This window comes from Diadema antillarum, unplaced genomic scaffold (assembly GCF_040938485.1).
Source record: "Diadema antillarum isolate AM-2024a unplaced genomic scaffold, OU_Dant_1.0 seq00001246_RagTag, whole genome shotgun sequence".
NCBI lineage: Eukaryota > Metazoa > Echinodermata > Echinoidea > Diadematoida > Diadematidae > Diadema > Diadema antillarum.
Genome location: NW_027272033.1, coordinates 224,896 through 251,984, shown reverse-complemented (window position 1 = coordinate 251,984; position 27,089 = coordinate 224,896). Strand labels below are relative to the sequence as shown.

At 39.7% G+C, this 27,089-nt stretch overlaps 1 protein-coding gene across 1 annotated transcript; it reads right to left on the bottom strand.

The window, feature by feature from the left end:
- Nucleotides 1-20,380: 20,380 nt before the first annotated feature.
- Nucleotides 20,381-22,045, bottom strand: LOC139745255 (ankyrin repeat domain-containing protein 34C-like). Its single transcript, XM_071655657.1, has one exon. It carries the CDS (start codon nucleotides 22,043-22,045, stop codon nucleotides 20,381-20,383), a length of 1,665 nt encoding a protein of 554 aa, XP_071511758.1.
- Nucleotides 22,046-27,089: the final 5,044 nt, after the last annotated feature.

The following is a 27,089-nucleotide window of genomic DNA, read 5'->3' as shown; positions in this document are numbered from 1 at the left end:
GGAAAGTGCATTACCTCATTGCTGGAGATCAGTGAGGAGAAAGAAGAGAAGAGTTGATATGTTTATTTTGATAGAGAAGAGAATGCTGTGATGCACTCCGAGAAATTTCAACAAAAGATTGCCTATCTTGATATTGGGTATTTCTTTGGCTTTTCAGTCTTTCCGTCTCGCTTTATAAGCCTATTTAATGTCACCGTTACGCTAGTCATGTTAGTCACTACCTGCACATAAATGTTCCTTAACTAGAATGTCTAATTTTGAATCAAGAAAACACCAGTATCTTTTTCATGATTGATGACTCGATTAAAAAAAAAAGAAACAAGCTTGCAATGATGGTTTTCGCGGGGGAAGGGGTAGCAGTTGATAAATTGTGGACAAAAAGCAATATATAGGTAATATTTACTTTTTGTAAAAACCAGTGGGAGGTGATGACATCATCAGTTTGTAAAATTTGCCCATGTGGTTGTAACCACTGCTCTATCAAAGCACACCTTTTTTTTTTCATGTTCGCTTTTGATGAATCTCCTATACCGTTTAATTTGTTTCATTTTCCTCTTTCTCTTTTAATCAAATTTAGCTTGAACCAGGATTGACGTTTCGAACCAGGAACCTAACGTTTGCTTATCCCTGGTCTTATCCACTGGGTCACACAACAGTTCCTGGAAACTGAAAAAAAAAAGAGATGGCAAGTTTTAATTTCACGATGTACGAGTTACTCTGATAACACCTATTTCAATGACAGATTAGATAAGTCGTGATGTAAAGCATATACCAGACCTCAATTTCCCTTTATATCTGATATGATGTAGTGACGTATTTGACCATGGAGTTATACGGTGTAGCTCCATAGTTTGACCATGCTTTGTTGTTCTTGAAATACTGCACAGGTGGTTCTCTTCCTCCGTTTTCCACCTCACGGTTACCATGGCTACACCGTGACATTTACTTCCATGAGCTGTCTACCTTGACCTCCTCTCCGCCAACGTTGGTCCTTTCACAATGAAAAGCTCGTTTGTCTTCCAATTTACCCAAATGCTTCAAAAACGACGATGCCGAAAGGCCCGGCGGCTCGCATCTAAGAGAGAGCTGATGTATTTTGGTTTTGTTTTAGTTTTTTGGCAGAAACGAGACGACGAAGGAAGAGGAAACAAGAGAGTAAGGAAAGATTGCATGCATGGGGGAGGGGGTCGCTTGGATGAGTTGGCGGAAAGCTAGGTGCGATATTTGCAGGGCCGAGGTCATAACTTACCGTCGGACGTGCTCTGCCAAACGTCACCTGACACCTTCAGATCATTGTCTGGATTGGATGAATGATAACACCGGTATTCAGGGGATAGACGGCAGTTGCGTCACCACACGTTCGTGCGAGAAACACTTTGTACCAGGCTGCTCAGTTCGACCTGTACTTTCACTTTTTCTTTTTTCTTTTTTCTTTTTGCCTCTGTCTTCTCGGTTTTGTTTTGTTGTGTTATTTTTCTTCTTTTTTTTGCAACCGTCACTGGCAGAAGTCTCCTTCAAAACATCTTTGTCCTCCCAAAGTCTTTTGTGGCAGGGAGATTGTGGTGAGTTTTAAATGAATTGACGACGCTTGTCGAGATATCCTCACCGGAAGTCACTAAGGAGTGGTCGTCTTCGAAAAACCATCTTAAAAGACTTACATGTCATCTTGAGCCGGTAGGGAAGTTAGATGATTACCAGAGAACACTACAATTTCCTGCGATTGAATGATGATAATGTGATGTATGTCATAGAATTATACAATTATCTTATCGTCTCAGTAAATATATGTATGTGTGTTCTTAGGTGTGTGTGTGTATGTGTGTGTGCGGATGTGTGTGTGTGTGTGTGTGTGTGTGTGTGTGTGTGTGTGTGTGTAAAACGTCATACTTAGAAACGATGAATACTTACCAGTAAAAGTCGGTGAAATTAGATTTGTCCTATACCTTTACCTTTCATACCATCACCCTTACAAATCATCAGCCAACCACTGTCACGGAAACTACAAGTACAGCGCTTTACAACAACCCTACCCTCCCCCCCCCCCTAAGAAAAAATAACAAAACACAATAACAAACAAGCAACCATGCAGTGTTTGTATAAGTAGGGAGACATCTCAACCGCTTCACTGATTCTATCTGACAAGTCGCATTACCTTCCATGATGCTGCCACCCTGGTTGCCATGGAGTGGTTAGTCAACATCTTCATCCGATAGCATGATCGATAATTTAAGCATGAGAAAATATGGACTGTGGATTTCCGAAGGACGTGATGTATGATGTCTTGCTTGTTCGTGGAAGTGAAAGCCACGGTGAATTAACTGTATATTCCCGGGATGTTTGAAGCATAGAAGTCCATATTCATAGCGTGAACTCGTCCTACCTAGAAGAAACGCCTTGAACGAGACTAGTGAGTCCAGATGAGTGAAAGCTCCTATCGATGATAACCGTTTTTGAAATTTTCCTGAGCGCTCAGCGATTGTTAGCTTGTCATCAAAACACTATCGACACTGTCGGAAACTGCAGGGCAGGAGGCAGGTGTCACGTCAATGAGTAGAAGGGAGAACGCTCGTCTAGACCCCTATTCACACTCGAAAACTAAGTGCCATCTTCTGGGTGGTATATGCAGCAGTAGCTGGAAACGAAGACTCATCCGTATCACAGAGGAATTCCACTGACGCACTTCTACAGGTCATCTGCCGGTGGAAGTCGTTAAACACTGAAGTAAGACAGACTTGTCGTATCTACTATTGAGTGATGATACTGACATTCTGAAAGCCTGAACTCGTAACTCACTAGACTATTGTCATAGCAACAAGTGGCAAAGCTTTTACTGAGGCGGGAGATTGAAGCGAAAGAAGGAGAGTGACGAAAGCAAAGTATATGGCGTACGTGGTCTTTCTCGACCTGCTTAGAAAGAGAGTAAATTTGTATTTCAAGTATGAATATTCTCTGTTTTCTGTTGTCATTTCACCTTCACAGGTCTACAAAATGTCTGTTTATTTGTTTGTTTTCATTTTCCACCAGACCATACAGCTAGATAGCCCATATTCAGCCACACTACCTGGTCTTCCAAGGGGTCCAGTTATACATACTTGGGGCACATCATATCACCGGGTAATGCGCCTGCTCTTTGAGATGAATGAATGAAGCGAGATCTTTTACGTGCATGAGTTGTGACTCTTTCACCTACAGGACCTCCATTTTATGTCCGATCCGAGGGACCGAGTGCCGTGCCTTTACTAGAGGGGACAGTATGATAACACACAACACCGCTCAGTGAGACTCAATGGGGTTCGAACCCGCACCCGAACCAGAACCATTCATTATTTTGCAAGGTAGACTGAGCCACCCTCCCGTCCTCTGTCTTATATTAAACACATAATCATTGAATTAATTTGAAATAACATTAAGTGTGTGTATATTGTTGACGTCTGATTTATTGTGCCATCTTTCTATCTATTGATCACTTTTTCAGTTTTCGTATGAAATGTACGATGTCCAGTGGTATCTTATCACTTATCTTTACAATGCTAACTGCCCCCAAGCGGCAAAAGAAAGTGACTCCAGAAGAGTAAGGTAGACTGGCGAGGCAGTAACGCCAGGAACCTGTTTGTGTGTGTGTGTCTGAACAGGTGTTCTCGTGGCGCTCGTTTCCTATAACCGTATTGTGATACCAATGACTCTGATGCAAGTTTAATGTAGATTACGATTTCCATACAGCATGAATGGAACGCAGGCACAATGGCATGACATGATACCAAACAAAACACGGCAATATTGTGGTATAATTCTCTATTTGCGTGTATGCATGTGTGTTGACTGTGCGATGCATCTTATAAACAGTATGTGGATGTTATTTTGTTTGTGAAATCTCATTGCAAATTTGCATGTAGGTATATAGGCATGCGTTGAGGTTTGTCCGATTGATAGGACTAAGGAAAAAACACAGGAAAGATGGACAAGAAAATATACAGTATTATGTGTGCGTGTATGTGTGTGTGTGTGTGTGCCTGCCTGTCCGTCTGTCTTTCTGTCTGTGTGGCTCATGGAAGAAAATATTTCAGAGGGATCCACACACTACACTTACCTGGTATTGTCATTGAAGAGGTTACCCTATTGTTCGCAGTTTTTATTTCGCACCGAACTACACAGAAGTACTACAGATATGACGATTAAGAGCCTCTGATAGAGCAAAATGCTCATATTCTATACCATAAATTATTCATTTTGAGTTTACGTGAAATTTGATCTGTTTCTACGTCCTTTTGAAAGCTGAAACATTTTTTTAACAGGAGTTTTAAAAAAAATGTAGGCTGGGGTTTAAGGATCCTACTTCACTCTGCAGAGATAGGGGAGTGGGGACATCTTGTAAGTTTATTGCAGTTAATATTCCGGCAGCCAAGACAAACAAACAAACAATCAGTTGTGAGTATTAATGTTCCCGCCTCATTCATTGCAAATATCACTTTGGAAAAAGCGGTGATAAAATTGATTAAAAAAACGAAATATGTATTGGCAAAGGGATAGAGTTGTAGACAGCCATAAGGATTGCACCTGTCAAAGTTTGACATGATGATAGTTGGTGAATATCAGGGCTAACCAAATCGAAGAGATTTTTTTCGAAAAACCGATGCAAACATGGACAGAACAATGGAAGTGATAACACATAGCCAGAGATTAGAATGTATCTAAGATACATAGGATGAGATAAACACTTACACATTTCATGCATGAGTAGGTAGGTAGTCAGATATGTGGATGAGATATAGAAAATAGATAGATAGATAGATAGATAGATAGATAGATAGATCGATAGGTAGATAGATAGATGGATAGATAGTCAACATATAGATAGATAGATAGATAGATAGATAGATAGATAGATAGACAGATAGATTGATATAATATAGACAGATTGATTGACTGATTGATTAATTCATTTATTCATTCATCGATCCATTGATTGATTAACCGACTGACTGATAGAGTATGCAGACCTCTCTTCTCTCTTTTTTCTTCTTTCCTCTTCCTTCCTGTCTTTTGTTCCTCGTAGACTTGTATTGTCACCGTCTTCTCTCTTCTCGGTACTGTCTCGCGTCGTATGTGTGTGGGTAACTGAATGTCTGTACGAGTGTGTCATCCTTCTCATATTTTCCCGGTACACCAATTCAATGAACACCGTCTGGGCATTAGCATTGATACTCTATTATTATTTCCCATTATTGTCGAAGCCAGCGTATCTCAAAATAGCTATATTTTTACAAATGACTTAAGTAATCTACATTCAATACAAATGCTGTAAGAAAATAATAAAACAAACTTGAGTAGTATATTGTTAACTCATCAATTATCTAGCGATCCACGTCCTACAAGCTTAAATTTTTAGTGGATCGCTATTTTCCAAAATTGAGGTTATTTTCTGAAAGCTCGCGAAGTATACATGTATACGCATCGTTCCTTCTGATTATTGTACATATGTTGATGTATATAATTCATTTCGTATATTACTTAAACCTTTTGTAAAAGTTTAGACAATATCATTTTATGATATGTATACTTTGTATTACGTTTTGATTTTCGTTGATTGGAAATAAACTATGATTGAACTTGAACTTGAACTAGAGTCAAAACTGCAAAGAGACATGCAGAGATGGGAGAAACAAGGAGACAGAGAGCGGGAGAGAGTGGGAGAGGGGGAGCGGGGGGGGGGGGGGAGGGGATGAGTTCAGGGGTGCCATATATTACCGAAAATCGATGCAGACATAGACAGACGGACGGGATGGAGACAAAAGACCAGACATTGAAAGATATAGATGAGGGAAAACATGAGACATATTGACATTTTACGCATAGACAGCAATTAAAAATGTAGATTTACCAGGGAGGTACTAGTACCTGCTTGGATATACAGACCAAAATAAAGAAAGATAGATAGACATATGGGTACAATGACAGGTAGGTAGGTATGTAGGTATAGATAAATAGATAGACAGAATGACGGATAGATAGATAGATAGATAGATAGATAGATAGATAGATAGATAGATACATGCATGCATGCATACATACATACATACATGCACACGTACATACACATGGGCGTCACCAGGGGGGTGCGTTGGGTGCGAACGCACCCCCCTTCAGATCCTTAAAAAAAAAAAAAAAAAAATCAGTCTGCGAGCGACCTTAACGCCGGACGCTAAATAATTATTCTTTTCTATTTTTTTTTTTTTTTTTGCACCAGGGAGGGAAAAAAAATTGTCGGCAAAAACAATTCGCACCCCTGGTTCTGGCAGCACTGATTTTATACGTATCTACGAGTATTCTACAGTGTTTACTATTTATCGACCGTACTGTACATCCGTACGATACGGAGCACTTATACACGTTTGCATGTATGTGTGCTACTTATACAAGAGTATGTAGGGTCTATGTCTGTTACTTCTAACCAATCCATATTGCCAGCCAAAGAGCGTGCCTTAGCCTCATTAAAAAAACATGAAAAAAAATGGAGGGGCAAGCATATTATCATTTTGCCCACCCCCTCCATAATTCCAGAGACGAGAAGATTTTCTTATCTTTTTTTTTTGACAGAAAAACAAAAAGTTACCCCAAAAAAAATATTGGAGGGGCAAGCATATTGTAATTTTGCCCCCCCCCCATAATCAATGATTCCCGAAATGAGAAGATTTTCTTGCTTTTGAAAGAAAACAAAAATGTTGCCCCCATAAAAATATTGGAAGGCAAGCGCACCATTTGCCCCACCCCACATAATCATAATTCCCGCGATGAAAAGATTTTCTTGCTTTTTTGTTAGAATTCAAGAAATATGTCCAATTATTTCACCCAAAAGCAGTGGCGTTACTACGGAGGGGGGGGGGGGTGCGCCCCTCCCAATCCGCTGGTTAAAAAAAAGACTTAGCGAAATAGTCATTCAAGTGTTAGTAAACTGCTTTTGAATGAAAGGGTGATCAAGAAATAAGATATTTTTCTATGATTTCTTTTAACCATAATTAAATAGGTATATAGTGTGAAACATTGTTCAAAAAACCCGGACCCGACAAAAGATTGTGATTCAGCGTGATTCCTGGTTGGCATTCTGCATATAAGCAGGATGTGCGCAGTGTACTCAGTACATCCGAACGAAGAATCGCTACAATGTTGCGCATATAGAACGTACACCTTTGTACCTTACGCTTCGTTATATCAAAGCTAGATCATTGATTTTGCAGTGTTGCTTTACATACTAGTCTATATAGAAATGTCTTGCATTGCCAATAAAAAGACTTGACCTGGGCTAATTCCTAACTTTTACATGTATATAATACACACACACAAACAAACACGCACAAAGGGGATGCTCTAAAGTGCAGATTTTTGACATCCTTCCCCCGCTTGGTCACTTCGACGCCACCTCGCTGGTCATACCTCTCCCAGTCATGAACATAAACCCACACCCTTGACCACCAGTGGCGGATCCAGGGGGAGGGGCGCACCGGGCGTCCCCCCCCCCTTTAATTTCCAAAGCGAAAAAAAAAAATATAGCTTCAAACGGCAGTTTTTGGACAGTAAAATGTCAAAGTTTTTAAGCTCGCTCGCTCCGCTCGCTCGCATTTAGTCGTAAAGCCATTTTCCTGAAGTTGCTGCCAGTAATTGCCGGCAGTTGCGCCTGGTGCGCCCCCCCCCCCCCCCATTAATTTCCAAAGCGAAAAAATATAGCTCCAAACGGCAGTTTGGGGACTGTAAAATGGCAAAATTTTCAAGCTCGCTCACTCCGCTCGCTCGCATTTAAATTCTCCTGATATTGCTGCCAGTAATTGCCAGCAGTTGCGCCCGGTGCGCCCCCTTAATTTCGAAAGCAAAAAAGCTATAGCTTCAAATGGCAGTTCTTGGACTGTAAAATGTCAAAATTTTCAAGCTCGCTCGCATTTAATCTTTATGCCATTCTTCTGATGTTACTGCCAGTAATTGTCAGCAGTTGCGCCCGGTGCGCCACCCCGCCCCCTTAATTTCCAAAGCGAAAAAATATAGCTACAAACGGTAGTTTTTTTTTACTGTAAAATGTCAAAATTTTCAAGCTCACTCTCCTCGCTCGCTCGCATTTAATCGTTATGCAATTCACCTGATGTTGCTGCCAGTAATTGGCTGCAGTTGCGCCCGGTGCGCCCCCCTTAATTTCCAAAGCGAAAAAATATGGCTAAGAACGGCAGTTTTTGGACGGTAAAATGTAAAATTTTCAAGCTCGCTCGTTCCGCTCGCTCGAATGTAATCATTATGCTCTCCTGAATATTGCTGCCAGTATTTGCCAGCAGTTGCGCCCGATGCGCCCCCTTAAATTCTAAAGCGAAGAAATATAGCTACAAACGGCAGTTTGTTTGTTTTTTACTGTAAAATGTCAAAATTTTCGAGCTCGCTCCCTCGCTCGCTCGAATTTAATTGTTATGCAATTCTCCTGATGTTGCTGCCAGTAATTGCCGGCAGTTGCGCCCGGTGCGCCCCCGCCCCCCTCCTTTATTTCTAAAGCGAAAAAATATGGCTCCAAATGGCAGTTCTGTGACTGTAAAATGTCAAAATTTTCAAGCTCGCTCTCTTCGCTCGCTCGCATTTAATTGTTATGCCATTCACCTGATGTTGCTGCCAGTAATTGCCAGCAGTTGCACCCGGTGCCCCCCCCCCCTTAATTTCCAAAGCAAAAAAATATGGCTACAAACGGCAGTTTTTTGACTGTAAAATGTCAAAATTTTCAAACTCGCTCGCTCCGCTCGCTCGCATGTAGTCGTTATGCCATTCTCCTGATATTATCGCTGCCAGTAATTTGTCGTTTCACACCGTCATTCCATAATCCATTTATAGGGGGTACAACCCCCTCCGGCACTTCCACACCCTCCCCCCACCCTTGCTCGCTCCCTCGCATACTAACATCCCCCCCCCCCCCCCAAGATGAAATCCTAGCTACGCCGGTGCCCTTTCCCCGCTTGGTTTCCCTCAAAAAACAGTAAAAGTCTAGGGATTGAGAGCTTCCTATCCAAATGTCTGTCCAAAAAATCTCGTAAACATTTAGTGTCAAAACGCCCCCCCCCCCCTTGAAAAAAAGCTGGTGACGCCCCTGATACATGCATACATACATAAATTGATCTATAAGTAGGTGGGTAGATAGATAGATAAATAGATAGATAGACTGATTGATTGATACGTTGATAGGTAGGTAGAAATGTACATAGATATATAAATAGAGAGAGTGAAAGAGTGAGAAATGCTAGATTGTGGAATGATTAAAGATTTAAAAAATGACATAATGGATCATAAGAGGAAGAGAGGGAGACTAGAGAGAGACAGGAAGTGCAGTGGCAGCATATTAAACAGTATTTCCCAAAATCGATGCTGACATACACGAGAGCATGGAGGCGTGGACACAAAGCCAGACATTGTGAGATATTGATTTTGGATGAAAGTTTGATAGATGGATAGATAGATGGATATGTGGATAGGTAGATAGAAAGTGAGATAAATAGATAGATGATAGATAGATGGATAGAAAGGTAGATTGATAGATAAAGAGAGAGATAGATATTTAGATAAGTAGATAAATGGAGGGATAGACAGGTAGGTAGATAGATAGATAAATAGATAGATAGATATATAGATAGATAGATAGATAGATAGATAGATAGATAGATAGATAGATAGGTAGATAGATAGATAGATAGATAGATAGAGGGATAGATAGATAGATAGATAGATAGTTAGATAGATAGATAGATAGAGGGATAGATAGATAGATAGATAGATAGGTAGATAGATATATAGATAGATAAATAGAGGGATAGATAGATAGTTAGATAGATAAATAGATTGATAGATAGATAGAGGGATAGATAGATAGATAGATAGATAGATAGATACATAGATAGATAGATAGATAGATGAAGAGAGCGAGTCTATCCAGAGGGTATACTGAGAGAAAAAAGAGACAAGTTAGCCGGATAGAAAACATACCTGGGATGCATAATGAGAAATTAATCCTTCCGAAGAAGTGTTTGTGGAATCAATTTGAATTGAAATGGAGTCGTACGGCCGGCGATAAACTCTCTTCCAACAACAAAATTTGAATTTTAAGGGTTTTTGAAGGAAAGAAATCCTTTAAGAAACTTCGACGAAATTCGTCAACAGATTCAGTAGTCGGAAGGTCATGCGTGCAGCTCTTAATACATCAGTGGCTATGAAATTTCCGCAATTTATTGATTTAGTTTCCACGGAGTTCACTTTAATTTGAATTATTCAAGATCATTCAAATCAATAAAAGTTTTCATTTTGCGTTATTTGTCGTGCTTCATCAGGCAAACTTTAAGAAAGAACTTATGGCAGCGTACGTTAACGCCATTTCGTGTGTAAGGCCCTTCGTAGAAACTGCGCGAAGCATTTTTTATTCCATTCCCTGCGATCAGAGCCTGCAGGGGACCACGGGCTAAGGTCAGTGCAGAAGAGACTCAAATAACCGGCTGCTCTTGTTTTGGTAATCTCGAGGCATGCATAATACTGGCTGGGTTTTTTTATTCTTTGTCCCCGTCGCTGTATACCCAGAAGTACACTGCACGTCACGACCCTACACCAGGCATTAATGGACCTGACTCGCAGGTCTCTCATCTGTAGAAGTACCGTGGAAGGATTGATTGCTTTCAGCGCCTGGCAACGTGAGCAACCCCGTGGTTGACTACAGGTGTCAATATCTCCTCACTCTTAAAGGGAAATTCTGGACCAGTGATAAGTTATATCCCGATAAGAAAGAGTAAAATTGTATTAAAGCTAAACAATGAAAAGTAATGGATCAAAATTAGATAAAGATCAAGAAAGTTGTGAAAGCGTAAAGTTTTGCTAAATTTCACAAAACAGTTCTTGAGCAGTCAGAATGAATATGCATGCGAGAGAGGCGATATCATCACCTCACAACGTGCCATATCGTTTTTGTTTTTGTTTGTTGTTATTGTGTTTGTTTGTTTTTGTTTGCTTGCTTGTTTGCTCACAATCCTTATTTATCCGACTGATCATTATTTTGAAGTTATTCAGCCAGGAAAATGCACTTTTACAGCAGAAAAAAAAAAGTATTTTTGACAACATTTTGTACGGAATCATTTTTCAAATTGTGAGATGATGACATGATTATCAGCTCACACATCAGGATGTTCATTTGTTATCAACTATTCGAGAACAGGCACTGTTTTGGAAAAATCAACAAAAACTCACAATTTCATAACTTTAATGGATATATATATATATATATATATATATATATATATATATATATAACGGTATCATGGATAGTTTGGGCGGGGGGGGGGGGGAGTGAGTCATAATGATGGGATAATAATTGGGGTTGCAGTTTATTTGATTCAACTGGTAGGTGTCAGAGGTATGTTCCATTTTGTTCTTATCTTAATCTTATTTTTTGGTTTGATTTAAGACTTATTGATTTTCTTCACTATGCCTTTATCATTATGTGTTTCACAACATTGTTATTTCTAGGACCCCTCTGGAAAACAGCTGTGTTATATGACAAACATAGCTGAGTAGGGCTATCCTTCCGTTCATTTTATGTACTATTTTGTTTATGCAATGATTATATGTAATGTGACTTTTTAACGGAAAATAAATTCAATTCAATTCAATTCAACTTGCATAATTCTTATCCAATATTTTGATCAAATGTTCACCGTTGTATACTTGTAGAATTTTACTCTCTCTTTTCAGACTGACATTTAGCTGGTCCGTAATATCTATGTATAGGTGTATGATACCACTGAACTGCCTTGTTCCGGAACCTTGATTATACACTTTACGGCCCCTCTTATCCCATCATTATCCTTCCCACCAATTCGCACTGACCATAATACAATCTCAGGGCAGCTTCTGCCCTCAAAGTACCCCCCCCCCCCCCACACACACACACATAAACGATACGAAACAAACACAAAATAAAGCAAGCAAAACAGCACGACAGTCAGGGACGGATCCAGAAATTCCATGAAGGGGGGCGCAAAAAAAAAAAAAAAAAAAATCTGGTACCACTTCCGGGTTTCATCGGCTGACAAGCAAAGAAAAAAAAAGCTTCAGCGCAATTTTCTAGCGCCACTACAATCGAAAATTAATGCCCCCTTTCGTTCTCTTTTCTTTTTATTTCTTTTGTTTCACGAAAATTAAAGGGGGACGTGCGCCCCGTGTGCTCCCTCCTGGATCCGCCACTGACAGTGTCTCTGTCCATACCCAATAGTCCAGCAAGCTGCTTGAATCGTATAATATGTGTCTATTTCTTATTCGCTGTGTCCGTAGGATTATGTCCCAAGCGTCTATGGACGCATGCTTAATGTGGCGTAGAGTGACGAATCAACACTTCAGGAGAAAACACCTTCAAAAGCTCTGAATAAGAAAATAATGGCAACCTCAAAGGGGAAAAAAGAGGGCAAATATCCAATTGGAACGCAAAATAACAACACAAGTACACCCACACGCTCTCATCAAAACCTGAGGTATTGAAAAAAAAAGAAAATGCTTGCGTTCCTTTTTCTAAAAAATGATACTGTTTTGATATCATACTGGTGAGATTCAAATTTAGCGAATGCTTTGTTCTCATTACTTTCATTCATTCATTCTTTCATTCATTTTTTTAATTTCCAATAGAAACATATAAATATATTACAGAAATTGAATACATAGATTTCATCATAATACAAAATAAAGAATAAGTTTACAAAAAAATTGTAAGTATACGGAAATGTTGGAAATGGGGAGGAATGCTAAAAAGCTGGGCTTGTAGGGTGCATTCCCTCACACATGATACAAGAAATCATATGATCGATTGACTTATATACATAAAAAGTGGATGAAACAAAAACAAAAAGACCTATAACTAACCTAACTAATCCGAAACAAAAACCCTGAACAAATCCCTACACTAACATACTAAGTCGCTGTCATGCCGGAAGAGAGAGGAAAGAAAGAGAGACAGAGAGAGAGAGAGAGAGAGAGAGAGAGAGAAACTTATTACATGGAGTGAAGATAAAAGACAAAAAAAAAGATAGAAGAAGACTATAACAAGACGAGAGGTAGTGGATGGATGGAGCCGCTTAGCCGTGATTTCAACAGAATATAAAGTTGGATTTTCCAATTCTTTGCAACCATTAAAGGGTCAACATAATTTTACGATTTCATGAAATTAATATACAAAATATTAATTTTCATAATGATATTTAGATAAATTCTTGTAACTGTTCAAAATCGTTTTCTTCAGATTACTCTTAAAAGAACTTAAACTTGGGGATGCCTTTAAACTGTTACAGAGGTTGTTCCAATGTTTAGGTCCAGCAAATGTAAATATGGATGGTGTAAACGTAGTTCTAGTTAAAGGCAGATGGAATTCATCAGAGTGACTAGTCGGATATTTATGGAACGAGCTGTTTCTCGCAAACATGCTGGTGAAAACAGACGGCAACAAATTATTACTGAGTTTGTACATAAATTGGCCAAGACAATAATAATAAATGTCTGTTATCTTTAAAATTTTGTTTTCAGAAAATAAAACATCGGTGTGAGCTCTCCAAGATACATGGCAAATTATTCGAAGAGATTTTTTCTGGAGACGAGATAGTCTATCGAGGTAGGTTGGACGAGTGTTTCCCCAAGCTATGATACCATATTTGAAATAAGGTAAAATTAAAGATGAATATAACATTGAAAGGGTGGGAGTGGGGAAATAATATTTAAGTCTATTAATAACACCAATATTTCGAGATATTGTGTGACAAAATTTCAATATGTGACTTCCAAGAAAGTTTATCATCAATAATCAAATCTAAAAACTTCATTGATGAAACTTCATCTATAGCTATATCATCTATTTTTGAATTATTGGGCAGACAATTCAAAGTATTACTAAATAATATACATTTAGTTTTAAGAAGATTTTAAGACAACTTATTTGCTTGTCCCAGCGCCTACTTAATCTCCAGGCTATAGGGTCCGCCAATTAATGGGAAATCTAATCTGCCAAGTTTTCAGATATCAGTATGCAACGAACACGTCAACTCTAGTGAACATTCCTTGAATCTCCAGAGTTAAAATTCAGAGCTCTTAGCAAGAACCGCATTTATCATCTATTACGAATTCTATTGTCAGCTGCCTGATCGTAAGAACCGTTGTGAAAAACAACTCGGCTTCGGTGAGATAATTAAAGAAAAGAGACACGCTTAAAGGTCGTGAAGAGTACATTGTTTGGTAAATAGCGTTAAATTGCTAACAAATTTCTTCTTCATGTTCTCAGAAAGCATGCGTACGTTTTAACACACTACACTTCAGAAGTGACGGAACTCATGTTGTTGTTTTTTCTTTCGAGGAAGTCAAGACATAGGAATTAATTCCAAGACAGAAGATCTATACGTTGTTCACACAGCGTATTTTGAAGGACGAGAAGAACCGGCGTTCCCTTCTTTTGACGTCGATTGCGTAACATCGATGTAGTGTTTACAAAGTCATGCACCATACGGATTGGCTGCGTGATATTTGACTTGCATTGACTTTATCGCTATTCCGTAACAAACAATATCGTGAATATATTCATCTTTATGCGGCTAAAGCAAGAACTTTGTCAGGACTGTAACTGATCCCAGTGATAAACGTCGGGTTCTCTAAGTGATTCGCCTTTGAGTGCCCCGTTGGCAAGACATTTTTTTTTCTCGTTGTTGTTGTTCTATCCAAGCCGATAAATAGTCAGTCATGTAAACCAGCCCAGTGTAATCTATCCTCACAATCAGCACAAACACTGAAATAGAAGCTCATAATGGATGTCTGAACATATATATAGTATATTTTTCATATGTCTATCTAATTTGATCTTCTAGGGGCTGTGCGTTGACGTATATCTGTGGGATAGAGTTCCAATCAGTACGGATCGTAAATGGGCGGTAACATATACACATACGGGCAAAACGTACAAACCACTCACCGTCAAGTTGAATATATCTTCATTACCACAATTAAGGCCCGTGAAAGCAACCTCCAACTGAAGGCCTTTTATCCGTGGTTATTTTTATTCATTCTCCCCCTTTGTTTTGTATTCAGATTCTCAGAGATTTGGGAGCCTTTCTTTCCAGAACGTCAAGGAAATGAAAATACCAACACGCGCCGCGTTCCTCCCCTCGCTACGCCAAACGAGACACCCATGGGATAAGAGAGAGAGTATTATTCGATTCCATCGAAATGCTCTTAACCTCCTCTTCGACGGGAAATTTATCTTCAAGAATTCTCTTGAGCATCGTCATGGGAATGGAGAAAAAAAAAAACTTTATGAGGAAAGGCACAAACTGGCATCTCGGTGTATATACATGAATATTATCGAAGTGATACCAAAGCTGTAATCTCATTCCAATTTCTGATGATATTTCCTTTCTCAAACCGTTGGTTTATTTAATTGTGTGTGTAAGAGAGAGAGTGTGTGTGTATGTGTGTGTGTGTGTGTGTGTGTGTGTGTGTGTGTGTGTGTGTGTGTGTGTGCATGTGTTGGTGCGTATGTGTGTGTGTGTGTGTTATTAAACACACACTCACACACACACATTTCGCACAAGATAAAAGCCGAAGTTGGTTTGAAAAACAGCTTCAGCACTGCTCGGATGACGATGTCATAAATGATTTAAAGAAACACTCAAGAAGGGCTGGTAAACAACAGAAAGACAGGAAAAGACAGGAAAGTGTGTGATAACGCGTCATCGCAGACCTTGTTGTTGTACCTTTAAAGAGGCGTATAGTTGCCTTGGACAAATCGTGCTGCGTTCATGAAACAGATATTCCACATCATTAATTATGAGCATCTATCGACCTTTCGTGGTTCCTCATGTCGGAAGAGCTTTTCGCATTATGAACTCGCACACGACTGCAAGGTTGAATGAATAAACCGAGCTAATGAAGTTATGGCTAACAACATGAGACAGAAAATTTTATTCGCAGACAGTGATAAACATATACAGTTGTATATCTATCTATATGTGTGTTTGTGTGTATGTGTGTGTTCACGAGCGCTCGCGGCTGTGTGTGTGTCTATGTGTGTCTGTGAGTACATACATACATAACAAATAGGCTAGAATTGATATAAAAAAGAAGAAAACCTGTAACAAACGCGTTCGATTGGGCTCCTTGATAATATTTGCGTGCATCGATGGTACACGCTCTTGCTATGCACGTAGAAACTAATACTACGGAAACTAATTTTAGTGTATAGACATAAACCTAGTTTTCACGGACTACAAAAGCTCTCAGACTAATTAAGAAACAGATTGCCTGACAATGTTCGAGCTTTCCATCGGGCTTTTATTCATGTTGTTTTAACAATTAAAGCTAGCTGTCTATTGGCCAGCTTGCGCAGGCAGTACCAAACACTGTCTTTCCTATCTAGTTAATAAGAGTAAATGGACAGATTATAATGACGTTACCATTATTATTTCTCTAGATCATACATTGTTCCTCAATTTACCCTTTCAGGGAACTAAATATGTCCATAATTTCGCTCCCCTTCCCCACCCCTCGTTGCAAACATTCACTTATATAATAATATCTTCTCCTGCCGACCCCACTCCCAGTTTGAAACACAATTAACACTCCAAATTTATCGAACATGATCTATGCAATAATGGTAATCTAAAATGCGTAAATGTCATTATCTATGTACAGCTGTGTCGGTTCGTCCGAAAAGTGTGCATGTTTTCATCAAAGTTCAACAAAGTGCAATGATTTTCAACTCAATTTGTATATACTGGTCGTAGATCGTAATTGTTAAGGTCGGGTCTAATTTAAAATATTTCATTAAAATGTGGTATCTTGAATACTGGTTTATGTCTATGATAATGACATGCCCTATTGCCATTAGACTTGTTATTGTATGTACTGTTACCGTTATTGAAATAATATATCATAATATCAAGTGCGTTATCGCCATGAGGTTATATAGATAATTATCTGTATCGAGATAATCATCTGTTTTGTTTTGGTTTTTTTTTTGATTTATAAAATCATGTGAAGCCTTTAGAAACTAAATTTCACATATAGACCCAAGACGTTAATCTAAATCTGACTATTTCATTTCATTTCATTTCATTTCATTTTATTTCATATGAATGACTCGTAGCATGATCAGATGTACCTATAGTGTTCAAATCGGGTCAAGCTCTGTGGTTTAGCACTGAAACATCAGTACGACGGATATGATATAATAGTTATGATCATTATTACATTGACATCACTCTCACACAAACATGATAAAATCTCAGACCATAAGGGTGAAATGTTCAGTGACTCGCCTCCCATAACACCTAAGCATATTGAGATGATGTAAGAATCTATCGTATTTAAGGAGGGGATAATGATATGAAAGATACCCCCTCTTAATGGTATACATGATGCAGAATTCGATAACCAGAACAATTCAGAGCCCATTTCATAAAGTTGTTATGATAGCAATTCCCAACTAGAATGGCAACTTCTCTTAACAACAGCTACTCAGGTAGCAGAATTCCCGTTACCATGACACTTGTCATTGAAGTAAGAGTTGCTATCATAATCATCAAGTTTTTAATCAAGGCCCAGATGTTTCACCACAAAAACATTTCTTTTGATGTCGTCTATGCACTCGGTTTCTCTCAACATAATCAAAGAAAACATCAACAGATTCCATTTCTGATTTTGACACTGATTGTCATGTTTTTATTGATCTCGGTGCAAAACAAAATTTTATGACTGGTGGTATAGACAAACTACTGTCAGCTTATTCAGAAATGACTGGCCACAATCATAACATTGTTTCATAACTAATATGACTCGGTGACACTGAATGTGGCGCTTAGGTACAATATTGTCATGCGATTCTATTTATTTCATTTAAGGTCATATTCACAAGCAAATTATCAGACATTTTCGGGGGCATCTGTTTCAATGATTGAAATAAAGGTAAGACAAGTAGAGTTAAAAGCATGCCGCAGTCATCTTGTTCCAGTTTCATGCCGTGACAATAAACTTTCTCTACTTGGCGTAAACTGACAAGATCTGTTTTCCTGATAAAATACGGAAAACGCGGGTTCGTAGAAATATGACTTTAGAATAGATGGCGTTACATCTTTCAAAACAATGTTGCAAATAATAATGCAAATAGTCTGACGTACTTGGTATTTTGCAAGACCAAAAATAAAGGCACGAATTCATTAGTTGGATTGTACCATAGCGCTCATACCTATTATGTGATCATTAGTAGACACTAATTTCCAACATGGTCCCTCCTTTTTTATTTCATCAAAATAACTTAGCTTACCCCGAAGTGTAAAATGAAATTATCGGTCAGCTTCCCCCAGGCTGCGTCAATCCATTTTCGTCAGATTCAATTAACCCGCGCCTTTAACCGCAGGCGGGCGCTGGAAAATAGAAGCCTTTAGTCCCTGCAATTTTTTTACGCTAGTCCGCCGCCGTTAATCAAATGCTGACAAAAATAGCAATCTCAATTCCGCATCCGATGAATGAAAGCAGCAGAGAAATTAACGTTCGCTGCTGCATCGGCAAAATCTCTACAGGGATGGGGATTTGGGCGAATGTCCGCGGAGCACATATTATCGTAAAATTACTGTTATGCATCTCGAGTGATTGTCATTATTTCATTTTTGTCTTTATCGTATCTAGAGCAAGAAAATGAAGAAGTCCGGTTTCTCAGTGTGGACCGTTGGTGGTATGAGCCAACATTTCACACAGTGTAGGCCTAAACTGTGTAACGACGGTGCGTTCACATCGAACAAACACATTTCACCACACTGTGTACCACACAACGTTTTGTTTACACTGTGACTATACAGTAGGCCTAATTGCACGTCATTTCCCCTCTAGAAAGTGGTAATGAGAACACATTCCCCTTACAATGTCATCACTCTGTTTGGCACAGTGCTTGTTAGGTACAATATAGAGGAGAAAAACATCCTGTATGTCGTATCGGCGTACATTTATAGCTCCCTTAGTTTGACGGGTCTTCCAAATTTACAGTATAATTATCTTTAAACGTTCCTTGTCGGTGAATAAGATTGAATTTGCATTATATAGCAGATCATTTTCGTTAAAACCTTTTGGAAATAGATAGAGTTAATCACAATCAAAATATGAACTTGCACGACGATGATCGCGACTTGTTGACTCTCAACAAATTCTATCTAGTTTAAAATTGAAAGTACAACCAATGTTTGATGTTGACGGGTTATGATTTTGAATTACTCTATCTAGTCATATATCTTGTGTATACGCCAGCGCGTAATTCCATTTATATGGTTTAGCTGCACACCTTGATACTCAAAATCAACATGGTAAATGTTGGTGTGAGAGACACAATTGTTTCTTCAGTAATCGAATAGTTATTTATCCACACTTTCTGATTACATCGCACCTGGGTTCACATCTTGATCGAAAACGATTTCTACGTTTAAGCTTCAGAACTTCACCCGAAATGTGATGAATAATAGTCCTTAACAGTTGTCTCTATTTGTACTGTTTTGTGATTGAAGTAAAAACAAGATGTATAATTTTGTTTCATGTCATTTTGATGTTTGATACATTCATTCATAGTACGATGAGTATACGATAGGCTTCCTAAATTGCTTTCACATGATATTCACATGATATTCGCATTACAGCGGTGATATTTCGCTTTCTGATAATAATGAATGTCAAATCACAGCACACATGGACATCTCAATCTGACACAGCATAACAGCGAAAACTGAATGCAACTTATGTAACTACACTTTGACAGAGGAACGAAAATGAGACCGTCTGAATTACATGACCACACACTGTCGATGGTGGCGCTCGATTCTCCTTCTTCCTTGCATACTTCCGGTTAATAGCAGCATGCACTACCTGATTTGACACCACATCTAGGCACAACGGAATGATTTACAGTATATCTATCTTCATTTTTCCTCTCTCTCATACAAACAAACACACACACACGTGAGAATCAAGGAAATAAAAAAGCAGTGCTTTGAAGCCGAAAGGTCAGTGGTGGCTTGGTGACCCGGAAGTTCTCAAGTGGAATGAGGAACTCTCTATTAATGCATTCTCTTAACTTAATTACAGTCTGTACCAGTGCACACACATCAAGACCTTGAATGTCGGTTTCATTTCTTATGCAAATTATTACATTCGAAATATAGAATATGAACATTCAGACAGTTATGTTCGTGCTTGTTCACCTACACAGGCTTTGGGCTATTTTCGCCGTTCCAAGCAGTATTACACGAGAAGGCATTACGTGAATAAAGCGCATATCACAAACGTTTATAGCAGGTTATGCACCATACTGTACATTGTATAATCAGCTACTTTCTGCCCCAGAATCTCCACTTGAATCAATGCTAGACTTCAGTAAGACTCCATCGGTGGCATGTTGGTACATATTTGTTAGGCGTCGCATGTCTTCGACTTGAATCGAGAATCGACGGTCGTGCGACGCCACCTTGGCCCCAACGGGACGCTTGTCTGCATGCCGCCCCAACCGCGGCGATGGTTTGACTGTTGTCGAGCCGATGTCAGGAATCGGAGGTCGCGGATTGATATTAAGTGGAGGAAGCGTGCCCGGACGCGTATAGGATAACTCATCTTCGAGAAGAAATGGCGCAGATCCTCGACGCGCTAAAGTCATCGTCTTCCCACCTTCCGAAGACCGCTGCGTCGCTTCACTAACGATATCCGTCAAACTGTTATTTTCGCTGTCGCACGTGGACTCGGGGCATTTGTTATTATTTAGAAGACTTCTTGGAACGTTGATTGCATGGACTGTTTGGCTCTTCTTTAGTGGCGGAGGCATTCCAGGAAGAGAGCAACGTCGGTTGCTAACGCCCTTCACTCCTTTCTCGGGTGTCGAATGCGTAGCGGAAATCACATGATTAGGGATTTTAGCGTTTGCCGCTCTGAGCATCGAGGGATTAAACGCGTCGGCGCTCTGTCGTCGCAGCAGCGGGCGTCGAAAAGTTCGCGGAGAACGTTGAAGAGACTCGCTGCTGACTGACTGCATGACCGGAAGTTCGCTGCTCTTCTCCCTGGCGGCGTCTTCCTCGCTTTCTTCCGGTAGATCTGGGTGTGATCTACTGGGCGATATAGTGCCGGACTCGTACAAAAGTCCCATGCTTCCCCGGCGAACCAGACGCCGATTTTGCAAGCACGACTGTCCCGGAGACAGCTGTATTCGCTGAGTTCGTGGCGATGTTACCGGTGACCGCGGTGAGGTCTCCGGTGACCGCGGTGAATCAAGTAAAGCTTTTTCTCGCCGCCGATGGAGTGTCGGAGACGAAGATCCAGCGGTTAAGTTTTCGGTCGATCCTGGCACTGATAGAGAGTTTGATGACGTGTTCCACTCGATTTGTGACGGGCTGATGCACTGGTAGAAAGGGGGGCTCTTGTCAAAAGCTGGAGGGACATTTAGATACTGCTTAGTCTCCCTCTGTTGACCGCGATCATTTGTGGTGATGATAATAACTTCTTTCCCCTTTGTCTTGCACGCATCCACGAGTAGAGCTAAAACTGACGAATCTCTAGCATTTACAGCGTACACAAGTGCAGATGAACCATTCTTATCGGTTATTCTAGGATCCGCCTCGTAGGTTAGCAAGAGGGCTACCGCATCTTTACCTGCCTTCTCCATGCAAGCATACATTAGCGCCGTGCGACCATACTTGTCTTGAACATCAACTTTCGCTTTGTTTTCTAACAGAAACTTGACCATCTTTAATTTTTTGACGCATTCCTCGTCATTCTCGTACCTCATCATGCAGGCAATCATCAGCGCCGTCCGTCCGTCATCGTCCACGCTTTGGATGTCCGTTCCGCCTTCCACGAGTAACCGCGTCAGTCTCAGCTTACCTAGTCTGACCGCTTTCTGTAGAGCGTTGCCGTCAACATGCGCAAACGACGCGGCCGCGTGACCAATCTCGAATGTCGGCACTGCGGTCATGGCCGTTAAGGGGTGTAGACACAGTGTCATTTGGTGTGAGACGGAGAGCCTGCGGTTCAGAAGAACTGGCAAAACGGACTCCAAGAGACGGGGACTTGCTACTAGCGATGTAAAGAATCACGTTCTGATGCGTCTGAGCAACTTGTACTGGACTCTATAGATATTGGCGCCTGGAAGGAGTTTATTCGCTTATCAGAATAGGCGATTATTGGCAATGGTGAACTTGGCAGTAGATAAACGCTCGTTATACATCACTAAAGTCACACACTGCGTGCATGCAATACTGCTATCCACGCGTTTTATTCGCACCTCACCCAGGTAATTAACACTTGCATGATTGTGGCTTAGGTTAGGCCGTGCTGCCGTAAACGCTTTCCACGCAGGCCTATGGTTTCACGGCAACGCTGCCACTATTGCTCCTGACGTTCAGACCCAGTGACCTGTGCCGGCTTTAAGTGTTTACACGAGCCATATCTCCACATTCCATCTTCAGAGTTTATGGTCCCCCTGGTGGTATTTACACGAGAAGAGAGAAAAGATGCCAGCTGAACATAGATTCCACTTTTTGCACGGTGATACCGCCCAAAACGTTGATTGATATTGGGAACGATTCAATAATTCGTAAGGTGCAAGAGAAAGACCAGTCCTGGTTTCAAACGAAATATCCTGCCAGTTATCAAAACACCGACTTGTTCGTGCTTATGCCAACTTATTCTTTATTTCCTAGTGAGCCTCAGAGAGTTATCAAGCTTCGATGGCAATTTAATGAGAGAAAGTGATCGATTATCACAAGGCTTTACTTGGTCGGAGAGGAAAATCAATTTCAAGAGGACTTCGAAATTAAAGAGTACATAATATAGTTGATGCAACTGAAGAATCCAAATAGAAGTATCTTCATATCAGCAGTAGATAACATGGAGTCATGTTTAATGAATGGTCGCATTGAATGTCCTTATGAAGCCAGATTCAAGTTTTCCTGACTAAATTTACGAGTTTCCCGCCATCAGCGTTTAACCACTTGTCAACTGGTCACAAACAACCCCTCCACATGACGGCTGCAAGCAATATAAATCACATCAGTAGTCATTTTCCACGCAGGTGTCCACTTTATCAGATCGTCAAAAGCCGGGATGGTTAACTTGTCCCGTACACTGGCTTCGGATGATTAAACAATGAAGGGAGAGTATTCACAATTACCCTGCTTGGCTGGTTCTCTCGAGCTAACGAAGAATTACATCCTTTCCGCATCCCGCTCATAAATCGTCTGTTCGCCCAACCAGCTTTGCGCTGAATGCCATGGTATCCGGCGGGCACGCGTTGAATGAAACACAGACTTATACACACACACGCGCACACACACACGTACTCACACACGGAGCAACTTACAAATATGCATCCGAACGTCGTTCCTATGCCGTTCAAGCCGCACACACACACACACACACACACACATTGCCATATGAAACATTAATGGCAACGAAGGTACTTTGATGGCCGTTTTATAGGCTCTCTCTGACAGTCGTGGCAGATGAAAATGGTGGAGTAAAAAGTCAAGTGTCAGCTGCGGGTCTGTGTTACATGCTATCTTTCCCCCTAAGCATTGCCACGAGCCTCCTAGCAGCAGAATTCAACTGCATTTCCTCAACCAGGATTAAGATGGATATGCGGTGTCCATAGAGATTCACTCCAAGTGTTTGGAATCTGAGATTTCCAGCCCTCTGTATTTCACGATACGTTTTCCCGCAATTTTACGAGCAGATGCTTCATACTGCATTGTATCTGCTATTGTAAACTGAAGTCTGAGTGTACATACACTAATGATCTTGCTTTGTCTTGTTCAGAACCAGGACTATGAATGTTATATATATAAGTATACACACACACACACACACACACACACACAAACACGCAAATATATATATATATATATATATATTATATATATGTATATGTATATGTATATATTTGAGTTTTTCTTGTATCTCTGTGTCAAAACAAAGGAAAATACCCCAACAAACTTGCTTGACAAACGAGTAAAACACACACACACATTTATTAATTTATCATCAGAATTCCACAGGTGGTTGAGAGTTACCTGTATTATGGACTTGATGCCAATATGTACGTAGTTTTTCTTCTCTTTCTTTCTCATTCTCTCTTTATATAATTACATGTATATATATATATATATATATATATATATATATATATATATATAAGTAACAAAACTGCAACAAAGTTCATGCTGTATTCACCAACGGTTTATTTCTTCACACAAATTTGGTGAATACAGCATGAACTTTGTTGCAGTTTTGTTACTTATCTTTTTATCTTGGCAACATGTGGACTACCTTATCAATATATATATATATATATATATATATATATATATATATATATATATATATATATATATATAGGTAACAGGGCCTATAGGTCCAAAGTATAGGATTGGTATTTTGAAATGAGAAGAGAAATAGCTAAATCGTGATGACTGTCCCTACTGAAAAAAAACAAAATCGAGATAGGAACATTATGATATAAGTAAGATATATGAATATGATGAATGTTTTATATGTCATCTGCCGGGTGGACAGCATGCTAGTCTGCTAGTAGTCCTGTATCGTGTATGCGTCTTCCAGTCCTCTGCCACCATCTGACAACCAATTCCGGCCAGTGTTCGTATAACTGCATTTAGTTAAGGTGACAATAACATTATGACTGCTTTCTTTTGGGAGACGGTGGTTACACGAAAACACACACACAGAAGCAAACATATGAAAATATAGAACAAACTATACAAACCTTTGATGATATATACATCTGTATATATCTGTATCTGTACATCTGTATAAGATGTTTATCAAATAAACATAAATACATGAATGATAAATGAATGAATATATATGTATATATCATTACGTTCATTCATGCATTTATTGATGTATCCATCTATTTATCTCTTTATTCGTCCATTCACTTACATATTTATGCATTTATTTAACTATATTAATGTATATCAAATGGTTAAAAAGAAAAAGAAATACATACGAAGAAGAGACGGAGGGGAGAGTAATATATGTGATCGATTCACGTCTGACTTCCAACCAAAAAGGCTACACCATGGGATTATTATTATCATTATGATTATTATTCCATTTCATCACAGGTGATGCTATAGCAGTGCCTGGGACTGACATGCGGACAAGCAAAATGGGAGATACATAGGGAGAAGAAAGGCGTATTCATACCATCCATTCCCAACGCGTAACCATGGTGACGAGTAGCTGATAGATCTTGGCATATACTTCGGGGAAATGGTCCCCTTTTATTCATTCTCCGCTCTCTGCTCCATATAATTGTCGTTGCGTGTTCTGCTCTATTTTCCCTTGCTTTCTCTCTCTCTCTAACTTTCTCTCCCATTCAATCTCCAATCTTTGTGTTTTCCATGATATGAATTCTGCAGAAACGCGTTTTGCATGTTTACTTTATCAGTTGTGGTCAATGATTGTACGTGTTGCACGGATAATCAACAAGAACATCGTAATCTAATTAAAGCCTTCTCCCTATTGCATTTTTTTTTTGTATTCATATCTATCATTGTTTTCATATATCTATACATTATGCCATCATTCAAATTATGATAGAGTGACATGTATTTAATGAGGAGCTTATGGTATTAACAAATGGTTTGAATTCATTGGTACAAAACACCATCAAGGAAGTTAGAGAACGGATTAGATGAGGAATGGATTGGACAAAGATCTTCCCATTTGGCAGTTCTTACTAAAACTTCTTTGATATTTGAATATGTTATGATACAAGTAACTGCAATCAAGCACGCACGTAATGTCCATGAAACGGCAGGAAACGGCTTCTATGATTGTCGAGCTGCGAAATTGGAGGTCGACGGAAAAGATGTCCGCAGGAGGTAAACATCATCGAGCCGAGAGTCGCTATCGTACGCCACCTCGCCGAGGATGGCGCGAATACAGTACCAACAAGAAGTCCGGAAGTCTTATTGGGTTGCTTCTTATGGCCTTCCAGCGCCCAAGGACAGAATCTTGTTTACACCTCATTACCAGCTGCTCATCAGCCCCGCTTCAACCCAAACATTTCTCGGGTTTCCTCACAATTGCGTTAGATGTGACGAATACTGATACGTAATATGTCGAGGAAAGTCGTCTGCACTGTTATCGATGAAAAGTCGGTCAGTTTTTTAACAACTAGGTCTGAGTACGTGCTTGCGTGTAGAGAAATTCGCAGAAATGCTTGCAGTCAGAGATAAGCGCTAGTACACATATTATTCTTATTTAAAGAGAAAATCTATTCCAATATTAAATTGCTTTGTCGGCAAAACAGAAAATTTAGTGTAGAACAGTCAATCAGTGAGATCAATGAGACCTAGGTGCTGAACAGCTTTTTTTTTTTGGTTTGTGCACAAAAATTCACCAATTTTCTTGTTTTATTCCGAGCCCCTTCCCCCCCCCCCCCCCTCATTTGACTCTGGAAAAAAAAGAGAAATAAAAAGAATGTTCAATGTAAACACTCGACGTCTTTTACTCATGCTTGGCGCATGCACATCACCACAATTTTATGTAAATATAACAACAAACTACACACACACACACACACACACACACACACACACACACACACACACACACACACACACACAATGACCTTCCTTCGTATAACAGACATCATATATCATGTTCACACAATATCAGTGTGTATTTCCTAAAGCAATGTAGATAGGACTATACATACTACACGGTACTACATATGTCGTGTACAGCAATCGCCTGCACACCAGTGTAACCACGAAATCCTTCCCATGGTGTCATGTCTATAGTTTTATCAATTTCGTTAGTGTTGTATGAATAATCACCAATGTGTTTTTGTCAATATGTCGTAAGTGCTGTACACTATTCTACCCATGTTGTCAATAGATCAATTTTCTATGCGACGATTTTATGTGTATATTCAATCTATCTCACATGTGTTTCTGAGATTTCCGTGCGCTTTCTTCTTTTTTTTTTTATTGTATAGTAAGAGAAATTCGGCGTCTGGT

What these genes read in the sequence shown, in the direction of transcription:
- LOC139745255 (XM_071655657.1), bottom strand. Translation starts at nt 22,045, where the DNA reads ATGACACTGTGTCTACACCCCTTAACGGCCATGACCGCAGTGCCGACA.